Raw genomic sequence first — 14,715 nt, 5'->3', positions numbered from 1 at the left:
TGCTCATATTTTAAATAATTTCTGCTTTCTTTTAAATGAGAAATATCTGATCTTTTAAAAAATATGTAAGTAGGACAGTTAAATGTAATTTATTTAGTACCTTTCATGTAAGGAGGAAAAGTTCATGTGAAAGATTTAATATTTAAATTTTAGATACTCTTAAACCTTCCAATCCTTAGTGTCCCTAGTCTTTCAGAGCCTCTTAAAAAATATAGTAAGTCCCCTACATACAAACCTTCAAGTTGCCAACTTTCAAAGATGTGAACGTGTTTGCTTGTCCAATCACGCAAGTTAGTTCACGTGTCTGGCAAACGTTGTGCATCCCCTACCAGTGGTTGTGCTTTTGTGTACTTTACTGCATAGTACTGTATAAAGTACAGTAGTACAGTATCTTTATTTCAAGCCCTGGATGTCCAGAAGCAAGTGTAAAAGTAGCAGTGATGTAGCTGGTACTGCTAAGAAGAGCCAAGCAATAACGATGGAAACAAAAGTGAAAATAATTGAGAGAGTGGAGCGACAAGAGGAAGAAGTAACTGAAGAACCAAAGAGATTCACAACCCAGGAAATGGCAAGGAACTTCCTTTATTTGACGAGGCACTGTTAGTTTTTGAGGCACAGGACCTGAACATAGAATGGTACACAAAGGTTGCAGCAGCCTTCAGAATGTTCAGAATGCAATCCAGTGCTACCGTGTTACCTATGATGAGAAAAAAAAGAGCTACTACCCAGACATCACTGGATTGTTTTTTTCAAGAAGGTAGATAGAATTGAATCCAGCAAGGAACCAGAACCTGTGCCATCAACATCAGGTGTGAGTGAACTTGCAGTTTGCCCTCTGTCTCCTGTTGCTGACGATCCTTCACCTCTAGCATCTCCCACCTCCTCTCCCTCCTCCAGTCGGTAACGCTTCTTGCCTGTTCACTCAATGCCAGCCCCTGTATGCCAGCTGCTGTACTGTACTACTGTACTTTTTAAGGTACTGTACTGTAAGATTAAAAATGTTTTCTTAAAAAAAAAAACTCCACCTGTATTTACTTATACACAGAGGTTTTCAATTTGGTATGGTTAAAACTGACCAATGATTTTTTTTTTCTGGTTATCTTGGAAACCTGCTGGCTATTTTCATAAGATATGACGATGCTTTAAAACATGCAGCAAAAAATATATTTTAAGTGTGCTTTTTATCAGCGTTTATTTATCCTGTGCAGAACAGTGATGGGGGAACTTTTCTTTCACACACTAACACTTAGTATAATTAGAGAACATGCCCTTAAATTGAGAACATTCTACTAGGTTCCTTTCTCAACTGTGGTGTACCACTCAAACACTACCCACTTCAAGTCACTTACTTGCACTTTATAACATGTCTGAAAGATCCAGTGAGGTTGGATTTTTCCAATTCAAAATGAGCTATAAGTAAATTTGGGAACCTCCCAGTAAAATTTTTAGATAAAGATACATTTTGTCATTGATGCTTTCCTACTTTCTGGTACCACTTCTCTGACTCTGCTACAACTAAAAAAAAAGTTCTTGTAAGGTTATTAATTTTATTGAAGTATTCTGGACGTAACTGACATAATATGTGATTATTATGAATCACATTATTATGAGATTATAAACTGAATCTTGGTTTCATATCCATGGTAGACATTATATAAAGTACTCATTTAATGAACAAAGAAAAAAATCCTGGCTATATGGTTTTTAAGAATAGTAGAATTTTCCCAAAAACTCAATAGTAGGTTTTAACTATATAGCTTCATAAGCTGAACAGAACCTCAAAATAAATCTAAACAGACCCAGGAAGTGAGGTCCGAAATTCCTTTGATCATTTTAAAGGGCTTCTTTAAAAATAGAAAATAAAGATAATTGGTCGTATGATTATATTCTACTAGATTAGGTAGCTTTGACTTTAATGCATCATTGAGCAAACAATGAGATGTCTTTTATATTAAATAGCAGGTTGTAAGGTTTCACAGCAAAATAGTTTTTCCATATGCTGGAGAGCAGTTACAACTGGAACCATCTAGAGCCTCCTGGCCCCTCTGGGGAGGACTGTGAGCACTGTTCTCTAATGGGCTCTGAATTCATAGAAGTTTGGCCTGGAAGGCCTTGAGTACAGCACTTATTCAGCAACCCCTCAGTGTGGGTCTGGAAAGTTCTCCTTAGACTTAGGCAGAGAAACAAGAATATCCCTGTAAAGACCACCTCAAGAGGTCTTGGCCTGTGGTTATACTAAAGGCCAGATTTCAGGGAGGTAAAGGTAGAACTGGCATAGAACTCTGCAAGCTCGTTGTGCTCCAATCTCTAAATCTGGCTGTGTCTTTTCTACATAATTCTTTCTCCTGTTGCCCCAAATGAAATTTCATTCATATTTCTGTAGTACATGTTACACACTGTACTAACTCTGAGGAATGGTTCTGCCATTCACTCAAGTCAAACACCAACTTTTCTAGGGATAGAGACATACTAATATTGGTATAAATAAAGCAAAGCCTTATCTGCCATCCCCTTTTTACCCTAACGTCTATTTGATAATAAAGCAATAGTGACAGACCCCTTCAGGACTGAAAAGGAATCTTTTGTCTGGGTCTCAAATCTATTCACTTTGGCTTAAGGAGGAAACTGCTCTCCTGGCTACCTGGCTTACCAGCTTAGTTAACTGTCTTTCTGAGCTCTGCCCGTTTTTTCCTATCATCTCTCTCTGATCTTTACTCTTTGGCTACTTCCTCAGTCCCTCAATCAACTCCTTCTGTGATTTTCTATGTTTTGAAGCCAGAATTTCACTAAAAAGTCCTCTCATGATCTTTATAATTTTACTATCTTAATCCAGGAATTCACAATATAAATTATCATGTTAAAGAAATTCTCATATTCTGACCTGATTTTTAATCTATTGAGTCCAAGAAGCTCAGCCAACCAGAAACTAGAGATGGGGACAGAGAGTCAAAATCATTCTTGACACTTCAAAGAGAACACAGACTAAAGAAATGCTATTGGTTTAGTGGAGGTCTAGCCATTCCTTACACTTTTTCTAGAGACACCCTTGAGTTCTTGGCAAATTGCCTTGGCTACACAGATGAAGAAACCACAACCCAGTCCTGCTAGGAGATAAAATGCCCATACACCCAAACTCATGACCTTGCTTTATCCCAATCACGACATTAATCAATTCTAGGCAAGCAAACTGTCTAGGTTTTTAGCCTGGGATCCATGGATGGGCTTCAGGCTGCCAACTCCCCCTTATATGCAAATTGTTACATATATGTAATTTTTCTGGAAGATAAGCACAGCTCTGATAGGGCTCTAAACTCCAAATAGTCGGGACCACTACACCAGACTCACATGACCCAAATAATAACCTCATAAGAATGTAAATGCCACAGGATAGATATGGACCTTTGTCTTGTTCACTGATGTACCCTAAGTGGCCAGCACAGGTCCAGGGACACAGTAGATGCTCAACCTTGAGTTGACAGGGATGCATGATTTCTGGTTATGGCTTACTCTGTATACCTTGGAAAAGAAGAGTAAGTATAGGCTATTTTCAGGACCTCTTTTATGGGGCACAAGATTTCCCTCATGGCCAAAGTCATCCGAGATAGGTGGTGGCTGCATTACCATCCAAATAGCAGATTTCACAACAATTTTGGCTAGCCTTGCTAGATAATCTAAAAGAGTGGTTCTAAATCTGGGCTCTCTCAAGTTTAGCTGAGAAAGCTGTTCCAAAATGCAGATACCATCCCATTTTCCACCTGCCCCTTACTCTCAACCCCTCCCCATTCTGATTAAGTAGGTCTAGGTTAGGGACCCGGTTACGAATATTTTGGAAAAGCTCCCTAGGTGACTCCCTAGCTAGCTCCCTAGCTTTTATTCCTTCCCACTCCATGAGGAGGACTGATCTGAGACAATCTAAGCAGGATCTGAAAAAGCAAACACAAGCACATGGAGTTTACCAGGCTCTTGATAAAGTGACTCAAGGAACACAGGGAACAAATGAGTTAGATAGTCTTGTACAGAAATAAAACAAATAAGGCCAAGGAAGTAGAAAATCTGCTTTTAATACCAACTCCATCTATCAGCTACAGACAATCATTCAGATGGATCCACAAGGGTTTAGGAGAGCATGACAAAGAGCCTGTCTGAGGAAGAGAGACTGTACTTTTACAATGGGTTTGTCCAAATTGGCAAGGTGCTCTCATTCCAAACATGCCCAGTGCTCAGCTAATCCCCTCCCTGTGAGGTCAGAAAAGAATGTGCAGAATTCTGAACCCTCTACTCCCCAAATAGGAGGGGTTCCTTCTCCTGAATGCAAGGGTTGAAACTAATCCCATCAACTCTCCACTCCTAATTACAAACTAGAGAAATGAGGTGCCTCTCAACATAGGTTCTCTCCTTTTTTAATTTATTTTTGAATTTTATTTTTTATACAGCAGGGTTCCTATTATCTATTTTATACATATTAGTGTATATATGTCAATCCTAATCTCCCAATTCATCCCCCCTACCCCCCCGGTGCTCTCCTTCTTAACCTTCCTGATTTGTAAACATTCTTTACTCCACCAAATTAAAAACCAAGCCTTTTCCAACCTCAATTAATTCTCAACTGGCAAATAAGAACAGAAACCACCACCAGAGTAATGTTTCCCTCTGGGAAGTCCCGGGGAAGGGGTGCCATAGGGTCAGTCCATCCAGTATGCATTTTCCTTGGACTTACACTTAGAACACCATGTTCTCAACCAGCTTGGTCTCTTCTCTGTTACAAACCTGAAGTAAACAGATTCTACAGCAGCTACAAGCCTGTTACCAAGGCCACTGTATTGATCAGTATAATTAACATTCACAATTCATCTAGTCCAGCATGACAAGCCAGCTGGGCTATTCTCTATAAGAGCTGAACACTGGGAATCTTCATGTCTTGCTTGCAAAGAAGTCTGGTGCTCTGGACACTAAAAACTCAAGTACTGAATTGGAGGCTGGATGCCACCTGGCCACCCACAGGAAACTGAATTAGTTACCGGAACAACTGAACACATTTGCCATTTCTACAAAGCACAGACTTCTACTTCCAAAGCAGCAAAATTCTGGAGGTCCCCCATTCCCGTGAATCCTGCCTAGGTTACATACTGTGGGGAAACAACCTACACAGAATTCTCAGTGCCAACCAGAGCCCAAGCTCCTGATTAGGGCAAGCACTGGCCCAGTTCCCTGAAGACTGTGACTCTGAAGAAGGTGTGTTTCAAAGACAAGGGCACATATAGCTTTTGAGCACTGAGCTCAGCCTTTGGTGCAGAAGAGGCAGCCAGGGTTGCAGAATGAGAAGAATCAGAAGTTTGCTCAGCACTGCCAGGCAGAGCTGTTGTTTATTACTTTTAGGATTCCAACACAGATTCCAAAATGAAACTGTTCAACTCATCACTGGCCCCCAAATCTCAAACACCCTAAGAGTAAGCTTAAATCAAGAGTAAACCAGGATACCAGTTTCAACTGTGGGCAGTGTCCCTAATGCTAAGGGTTTAAAACTTGGTGGGAAATTCAAATTACCCTTCCCATTATGTCATAAGGACACCTTTAAGCTTCTGGCCTACTGCCTTGTGGTTCTCATGCTACTGGGCTAAGATTCTCAAATCTTAGCCCAAAGATTCTCTTACCTATTTCTGGCATTATAAAGGGATCTACGAAGCTGTTAGAAATTCTCATCAATTTCTCACCTGCAGTTCTTGGTACTCCGTTATCACTCACGTGGGAGGGGGTCTAAGTTAGAAAAACAACACTGGCCAGCTGAAGGGGAAAGTGAGCCAAAGCCACCATGTGAGTCCAACTCACTTCCTCCTAGGGACAAGCATCTCAAAATACTTTACTCAGTAAACAATTATTGTATTATGTACCAGGCCCTACATACTAAACATATGTATGGGATATGATCCTTGTCCTTAATACTGTTGGTCTAGAGAAATCAAATGAAAAGTAAGATTCAGATATCACCGTCAGTCTTGAAAACAGTCTGAGAAGTACTACATTGAAATCAAACCTATTTCTGAGAGACACAGAGGAGCAAATTATTTTGTTTAGTTTTGATACTCAGTCTAGTGAGTCCCCTATTCTAAACACTGCTATGGAATCAACTCTGGAGATTTAGGGGTACCAACAGTTCCTATGAGAGCAATGGGGCTGAGATAGTACAAAAACTCCCAAAAGTTGCTGAAACGCTGGTTTCAGTGTGCATAAGCTCCTCAGCTGAACCCTCAAGGCACTGATAATGAGTCTCCTGGGAAGCTGAGGAGCATCCCAAAGAGGGGGGTGAAAAGAACACCAACAACCTCAGCTTTGTTCCAAGGACAAGCTGCAAGCTGGCAAGTTCATCTCAGCTGTTTCTTGATCTGTAAGGGAGAGAGATACAATGGCTTAGAGGCCTGGCCTTCTAAATCAGGGCTTTTAAAGCCAGGATCCAGAGATGAGTTTCAGGGAGTCCCACAAATCCTCTGAAAGTATAAGTTTTTGTGCTCCTGAATTTTGCCGAGGAAAGAACAGTGATTTTTATAAGATTTTTAAAAAGGGATCTGTGACTCAAAAGATTAGGAACCACTGTTCTGGAGTCTCTAATCCAGTGACTATCTCAGGAGCATTCCCTCACACTGGCAAAAGAGAAACCTATTTATCTACCTTTCACACAGATTTGTCTACTTATTGACCTCCCTTCTGAAGTTAGCAACAGAGGCGGGGGGCGGGGGGTGAACTTTGAGAATTCAAAGAGAATAGCTCTTTTCTACATCTCCAAAATAAAGCTAACTGTCATGAGAGCCCAAAAAGGTTTTCCTTAAAGCCTTTGAGTAAGGATACAATGTGGGGTGGTCAAAGAGGGCAGAGCAGAATCTGTCCTATTGACTTTCCTGACAGGTCTCCTTTTTGATTTCAGGATCCTAAAACCATAATTGGAATAGGTCATAGCCCAGAAACTTTGACTTGCAGTCAAGCCAGTCCTGGGGTAAAGGGAAAAAGTAATTCCCATTATAATACCCATGGAAATCTGTCCTTCAAAGGTTCACCTTAATACAATTAATAAGTACTAGAAGAGTAGGAGCCATTTATTAAAAACAGAACTTCCAAACTCCTGACATTGCTCAAAACACAGTGGTATGAACAGCTTCATTCAGGAGGCCAAAATGAATGGAACAGGGTTACACTCAATCTGCTCCAGGCCTTCAGCCCCTTCATTCTGCTACTCACCGGTTCACCATCCAGCTCACAGAGCTGCACACACTGCAGATCAGCACATTAGCATTTTCCTTGGCACCTTGAGCACATAGGCGCAGTGGGATTCCACTGATGCCACTGTACACACACAGGCTCAGGAAAGGAGACAAAAATACATAAACAACAGGGCTTACTCTAGCTGGGCAGCTCTTCAGATTGTAAAGAACTAAACCTGAGGCAGGTCCAAGATGAACAGCATGGAACAGTGAGCAGTCCCAAACCCCTCCCGTTTAAGCCTCACTGCTAGCACACAACTAAGTACAGGGTGTCCATTTTAAAAGAACTGAACTGGTTTGGGCTGGTAAAGGAGAACACTTTAAGCCCATTAAGCCCTAGAAGTTAAGTACAGAGGCACATTAGCTGAGGCATTGGGGCTTTCAAGACAAGAAAGCAGGAACATGCTTTGCCGTCCTAGATTTGTGGTTCTGTCAAAGTGCTTTCCCAATCTCTCCCCAGCATTCCAAATAATACCTTTCACCAGTAGTTCATTACACTGATTTATTCTGTGTCCTGTTTGGGTAGTAAATGATTAAGCCCCACTGTATATTGCTAAGCAGTACCAATCATTATATACATTCTGAGATTAAGGCACCTGACTGTATCCTTTAGAAAAACTGAACAGAGACAGGAACCAAAATGAAACCAGTATGAGTGTTAACAAAGGCAAAGGGTGCTCCACCCTAGATCTGTAATTGCTATGGAGCAAAGGCCACACATTTCTGCAAGAGAAAATCAGTTCCACGTAATTAAGAGCAGGCTGTTTAGAGCAGAGAGAAACAGTACCTGAGTGGGTGTGAGGGAGTTGGAGTACACAGGGCTGGGATCTGAGGGTGACTATATACAAACATAAGGTCACAGCTCAGATGAGCCTTTGGAATTGTTCCATGCGATTCAAAGATTCTAGTTTGGAAAGACTCCCAAACTATTGCAGGTTGAGGAAATAAACTCCTGGACTCAGGCCAATGTCCGACAAACGCCCACATTCTATGGGTACACTGTGCATTATGGGGAATGAGGTGGGGGAGTGGTCAGGTAGAACACATCTCATTTCTATCACAAGCTCTAAACTCTCCCACTGTCTATGTACTTCCTGGAAATCAACAAATAGTCTAGTGTTCAACAGGCATAAGCTCTACATAAAATAACATTTTTGTCAGGGAAATTTCCTGTTGAAAAGATATTCCAATAGAAACATCTTTGTTTTGGCTCTTTGAGAATATTTTGAAATTCCATATAAAGCAGGGTACTTTTCAGAGTGTAAGAAGGCACTCATTGACTAGCATGCTGGAATAACAGGCATAAACCTGAATTGTACCAGGTAAACCAGGACATATGGTCACTCTAGTTATAAAGGAGTAAGTACACTAATTAGTATTTACTAAATGCTAGTCTCTTCAACAACCTTGTAGGACTATCATTATTCCTCATTTCACAGGTAAAAAAATGGAGGCTCAAACAGGTTAAGTCACCCAGCTTGTCCAAAGGTCACACAACTTTGAGATGGTAGAGGCTGAAGGTAAACCTCACTCCACAAATCAAGTGCTTAACTTACATCATACTACTCCTCCTCCTCACAGTTTTAAGAATAAAAAGGGGGAAGTTAAAGAGGTCTCAGGTAACAGCCAAACAACAGTGGGATAGCAAGAGAACTACCTGAATGAGTCAAAGGGAAATACAGAATCAGAATAGAATTCACAATTCGATGTGAATTTTAACTACTTACCACATGCAAGACACCGATAGTGCTGACAAGAACTGGAAGGAAAATTTGTGGTAAGAATCTGTCTTTAACTTTGGATTCTCGGATTTCAGGAAAAAACTCTGGTCTATGCAAATGTACTGTTCTTCATACATGAGGGGGATGCGTCTGAGCCACCACAATGGGATGTATTCTGAGTTATTACACCCAGTATAAGGTTGGCCCTTCTTTATAAAATTTTAATATTCAAATTTCCAAACTTGAGAAACAGATAGGTATAAATGATTGTCCTTTATTGGCCAGTTCCTTTAAATAACAGCCCCAAGAGAGCATTAAGGTGCTTATTTACAGATTATAACTACTTGAGGTGACAGAGTAAACTTTTAGGAGTCACAGGCAACTAAAGATCTACATGATTCTATGTATCAAAATATCTTTTATAAACAACTTTACAAGAATATTATATTGGGTTACACACACTGGATCCCAATGACACCCTCCTGATGAAACAAAAGGTACACACTTATAATCTTGCCAGCAAGGTATCTAGACAATGAACAGATTTCTGTTACAAGTTAAAAATCTAAAGGAATTTACAACAAAGTAATATGGAAGCTGTGCCTAATGAACTAAACAGAATCAAATAAGAAAAAGAGAGGTAATCAATATCTGGGGAGAAATCTAAAAGAGATAGGATCTTCTTACACCTCTGACTCCTGTTCAAAGACTGGCACTAAAACAGTAGTCATTCTAAAGAGAAGTAAGAGATACTAATGATGTGGAGAAGATAGGAAATGTCAACCTATCAAATCACTTCTCAGTGAATCTAAGAAGTACAGGTGTAAATTCTATAAAACTGCACCAAGAATTAGCCATAACATAATCCTGATAAGAAGAGGATCATCCTAAACATCTAAGCATTACCACTAGGTCTCTACTTGGTATGCTTCCTAAGTCTCAGCTGACCCTTCTGATGAATTACTGCTATATATGCTTTATTCAAATATATCCTACAAAGAATATCCTACAACCAAAATTGTTCTGTTGTGTTCTTTTTCTCCTTTCCCCTATTGTACTGGTGGTAAAGGTCTGACTGTACAGATCCTAGGTCAAATGCCTAATGTATCACTCTAGAAAGTCACCCCAAATGTTCAAAAGTACAGATGCTCTGACAGACCTTCCAGAGAAACATGTCTATCTTACGAGGTTTCATCAACAAGCTTGGGTTTACTCCATGAAAAAAAAAAACTTGACACAATGTCAATTTCCAAAGGCCCAAGGACAAATATCACAGCTGTAACACAAAGTAGCAGAAAAAGAGGGATAAATACCCAGTTATGATGGGGAACTAGCTGACTTATTTGGTTTGACTGATAACTGCCAACATTAAACAAGGATTCTCTTCAGTTGTGGTACAATGTACACCGCCCTTACAACTCAAGGACTCCTTTTCTCTCCCAAATCTTCCTGGCAATTCCATCTGAAAGTGATTGATTCCAATCACCAGTGACAGTCATGAACAAGCCTTAACAGGAGAATCAATACTATAGCTATTAATACTGTCCTGTGAAAATTTCCTTTAGAACTTACTATCAGCAGAAGTTGTCTCCCTGAGGAATTGGTGTGAATTTCCCATGTCTGCTAATGAGACTCTAATTCTGATTTCTTTTATCCTCTGGCTCCTAGGAAGCTTAGAGTTGCATGTGATGATCAGCCTCGTCCACTGTCTTAGCCCTCAGGGTTAACAATGTTTTTTTCCTTTTTTCTATAGTTTGGACTTCCCATCTATATTGTGTGTGTCCTGTGTTATAAGCCATCCCAAATGCTCATTAAAGACAGGGAGTGTAAGTATGCTAATGGACTTCTTTTTAAAAACCACTTTTGCTATCTTAGCTCCCAACACACACCTATCTGCACTTGTTCCAAACAAAAAGCACTTATTTGGCAGATGAGGAAACTGAGGCACAGAAGCTCACTTGCTCAAGGTGGTACCCATTTAGTTGGCTTTTTGACACTCAGATCAAGCTCTGAATCAAACCAAAACAAGTCCTATTATCTACACAGTACTGTGGTAGATCCCAGGGCATACAAAAAGGAGTAAGTTGTGATTATAGTTGAAGAATCTTGCTATCTATGCTTTTAATTGAACGACATCTAGTCTATCCCAAAGTGAATAAAACTTCACTAGTTACAATGGAATCTGATCTGACTGAAGACCATCAAGGTCACCCTGAAGTAACCTATAGCCTCCGACTGGCACCAGAAATGTCCTCATTTCCTGAGGGGCCTCAGGGCTTGGAATGATCCAAGGATTACTTGGTCTAGATCCACGCTGGAATCCTCACAGGCAAAGGACAGCACTATTTGAAGAGGCCTTTTCTCACACCATTCAATACATGCCAAGATAAAATTTTTTCCTCTTACTTTGCTCATGCTTTCTCACATTATCAACACATGGCAGAGGTACAAAAGTGACTTAAGTCATTATGTCCGATTCAGCTGAAGTTATGAAAAAACAGATTACTTAGGACTTGCAATGTGACCTTGACTAGTCCTCGATCAACTCATTAACTAGATAAATGCCTTTCATCATCACTAGGGGAAGGGTAATTAGTCATCATAAAGCACTTTAATACAAAGTGCTGTGTAAATACTAAACAACAAAACTCAGAAAGAGCAAGATTAATAAGAAACACAGGGGTACATTTACCAGCAAATGGAAACTTACAACAGGGTCTTCCCACATTCCTGGCAGAGACCACTCCTTTCAGCTAATGGAATATGAGTCTCTAAAATCATTAGCACTTGGCCTGACAATAGTTCACATTAGCAACATTTCTCCTTGGAAGAAAAGAAGAAAATTTATTCCTGGTAGGCAGCCATAAAGACATCTCAATTACTAGTTAGCCAGATGGACAATTACTATTTGAGTACCTACTATATGCTAGGTACAGAGCTAGGCACGACGGATACAATGGTGAACACAAGTCTCTGCCTTTATGGAGTCTACAATCTACAATACAAACTTTGTCTTATTAATAGTAGCACCTGCAGAAACAAAGCCTTACTAAAATAAAGGCAAGTAAGAAAAAAGATGCCTAATCCCTGAAAAACTAGACAAACAATAGGCTAATGGGGAGAGGAAGAGTTCAGGGAATTAGGTTACCAGGGATTTCCCATTCTTTCCCCTAACTCATCACAGGTACTATCCATATTCCATTAGCTTATAAAGACTGTGACTTTGTCTCCACATAGTGCAGATTACAAAGGTTTACTGCTCCAACAAAGCAGTCAGCTGAACTGAGAACACTAAAAATAAGGTCAGTCAGACTTCTTAGAATCAAGGGATCTTCTACAAAGTTTTTTTAGGCATTCTATTGGTAAGACCTAAATTTTGTGGGAAGACAGAGCTAAAGCACACAATGGTGACCTGTCTTTTCAACCCTGCATTTGATTTCTGGACTGGTAGGTTAATTTCCTTAAAAGAAAAAAAAAAAAAAGCATCTCTCCCACTTATGACAGCTTACCTAGTTCAGCCTGAAGAACTGTAACTATTCCTGCAAACCTTGCTTTGTGCAGCTTATACAAGCAGTGCATCCCATCAAACACTGCAGGAAGAGATAGCTTTGAAACTCTGTCTTTATATAGGAGGGAAATATTTATCCAGGTCCTTAACTGGTTTCAGAAAGGTCACCTCTCTGCAAAGGTTCTCTGGTCTACTGTTAACTGGGTACCAGTTATGTAGAAAATCAAGATGTGTTTGGCAGCAAATGCTCAGAAAGCACAAGGGATCCCAATTCCACCACTCAGAGAGCTGGTGAGATTAAAACCTCCAAAGGCTGCCACTTAATCTTCCATAATAAGAGAATTAGAAGGATGTCCTTTGAGCTCAACCCACAGCACAACAGACTAAACCTGTTCTGCCTCAATAAGTGCAGTAAAGAATGAGCAATCGTTCCTTACCACCCACCCCTCCAACCCACCCAAGCTCCTTTCTCAAGGGATGCCTAAGTGATCTATTCACATGACTCTACGATCAACCTGTATCCATGACAGTATCTGCTGTCACCAACCTCCAAAGGTTAATTTCTTAAATATGTCGAAACTAGACGACCACAGAAGATAAAAATCACAGTTTTCTTTTCAATTTCATGCTGCCCTCATCGTTTTCACCTGCATAAAAGAGCTAGCTCCACGCATTTTTTTCATCTTGCCTCCAAGATCGCACGCAGTTGTTGGATAAGCCGGCCACTGCTCCCAAAGAAGCACTATCAGATTTTCACACTCACCTGAGAGGAGATTTCCCGTACACCCTCATCCCGAGACTGGTCACTGGGGTCACTTCGTTCACCCCCTCCCACTCCCGTCTTCGAGGCCCTTCATCCAGGAAAAGTCAGCCGCAAATTTAAGGCCCGGCCCTGTCGGGTTTCGAAAAGATCCCGGAGGACTTGGGCCGAGGGACAAAGGAAAGTGAGGTCAGAGTCTGCCTTTCCACCTCGGGATAGGCCTGGGGCCGCTCACCCTCCACCCCTCACACCACCTCCGTCGTCCCGGGTCCCTCAAACCTCGCCCCTGAAGTCCCGAACTAGCTGGACCCGAGCCCGGGGCTCGCTCGCGCCCCTTCCGCGAGGCCCCGGCCCGGACCCCCGCCGCCACCCAGAGCCCCCCGCACCTTCTTGGGCGCCTTGGTGACGGTGGCCATGAAGGAGTACTTCTCGGCGTCCTCAATCTCCTTGGCCTGCTTCAGCTCCTCCCCGACACCGGGCAGCGGCATCGCGTCAGGCATCGACATCCCCCGGCCGGCCCGGCCCGCGGCTGACCCGCCGCCCCCGCCTCTTTCCCTTACGGGCGCCCGCCCGCCTACCCGCGCGGCACCCTCCGAGACGCGCTCGCCCACCCTCCTGCCGGGGCCCCGCGCCGAGCCGCGTCCGGTGCTGAGGTGCTGGGGCCGGCGCCTCGTCCGCTCGGCGGTCCAAGACAGCCGGACAGCGACGGCAGCGACAGGAGCACCCGAAGCAAGCAACGCGGAGCTCCGACCGGCCCGCGCCACCACCTCCGCCGCACGCAAACACGCACGCAAAGTAAGGGTAGAGGGCGGTGACGCCACGTCGAGTACTGGCAGCTCCCGGCGGGCAGGGGAGAGGCGGGGAGAAACGGCGCTCTGTCATGACGTCACCACTCTGGACTGGGCCGCCGAAGCCACCCCTTTTTCCTAGCTCGCTCTTGAAGAAGCTCCAGGGGTGAGCCGGGCCCTTTGTACCGCCAGGTGGCGCCATTAGCCTTGTGAGCGGCGCGTGGTTCCTGCAAGGTTGCCGCGGAACTGGAGGGCCTTTGGACTGCGGGGTTCCAGGAACGGCCTCAGAAGGGCGTAGGGATGCTTGTGAGCAGACCAGAGCCCCACACGACACAGCCTACAGCCAGTCCTAGGAAGCTTCCGGGGCCCGAGATAGCCCACTCACTCACTGCCCCCTCCCCAGACCCTTTGAAACAGAAGCCCCTTCCCAAGAGGCAGCGTTTGCCTCTTTGACACCGTAAGGGTGGGCAGAACAGACCCAGAGCAGTGTGGTTTCTGCACAACTCTTAGTGACCTCCTCCACCACCGTCTCTGCTGGGCCTTGCTTGTTTACAGGACCTTGGTGCCGCAGAGCTGATGGGATAGGGCTAATGATGGGTCAGAGGGTGGAGAAGGAGGGGTGGGGAGGGGAAGAGAAGTCGTCGTGTTCCGCCCCCCCCAGTCCGGATCAAGCATTATACTCTAACAG

The 14,715-nt window shown here is 42.8% G+C and overlaps 1 protein-coding gene across 2 annotated transcripts in view; it reads right to left on the bottom strand.

The window, feature by feature from the left end:
* The window catches only part of AHCYL1 (adenosylhomocysteinase like 1), a 39,571-nt gene extending 25,539 nt beyond the window's left edge, over nucleotides 1–14,032 (bottom strand). For both annotated transcript variants that reach the window (XM_068540453.1, XM_068540454.1), the window contains exon 1: nucleotides 13,626–14,032. In XM_068540453.1, coding sequence (XP_068396554.1) covers nucleotides 13,626–13,745 — 120 coding nt within the window. In that variant the 5' untranslated portion in view covers nucleotides 13,746–14,032. The remainder of the gene's footprint in view (nucleotides 1–13,625) is intronic.
* Between the last annotated feature and the right edge of the window lie 683 nt (nucleotides 14,033–14,715).

Source organism: Eschrichtius robustus, chromosome 3 (genome assembly GCF_028021215.1).
Source record: "Eschrichtius robustus isolate mEscRob2 chromosome 3, mEscRob2.pri, whole genome shotgun sequence".
Lineage (NCBI taxonomy): Eukaryota > Metazoa > Chordata > Mammalia > Artiodactyla > Eschrichtiidae > Eschrichtius > Eschrichtius robustus.
The sequence above is the reverse complement of the archived record's forward strand: the minus strand, read 5'-3'. Positions and strand labels throughout refer to the sequence as shown.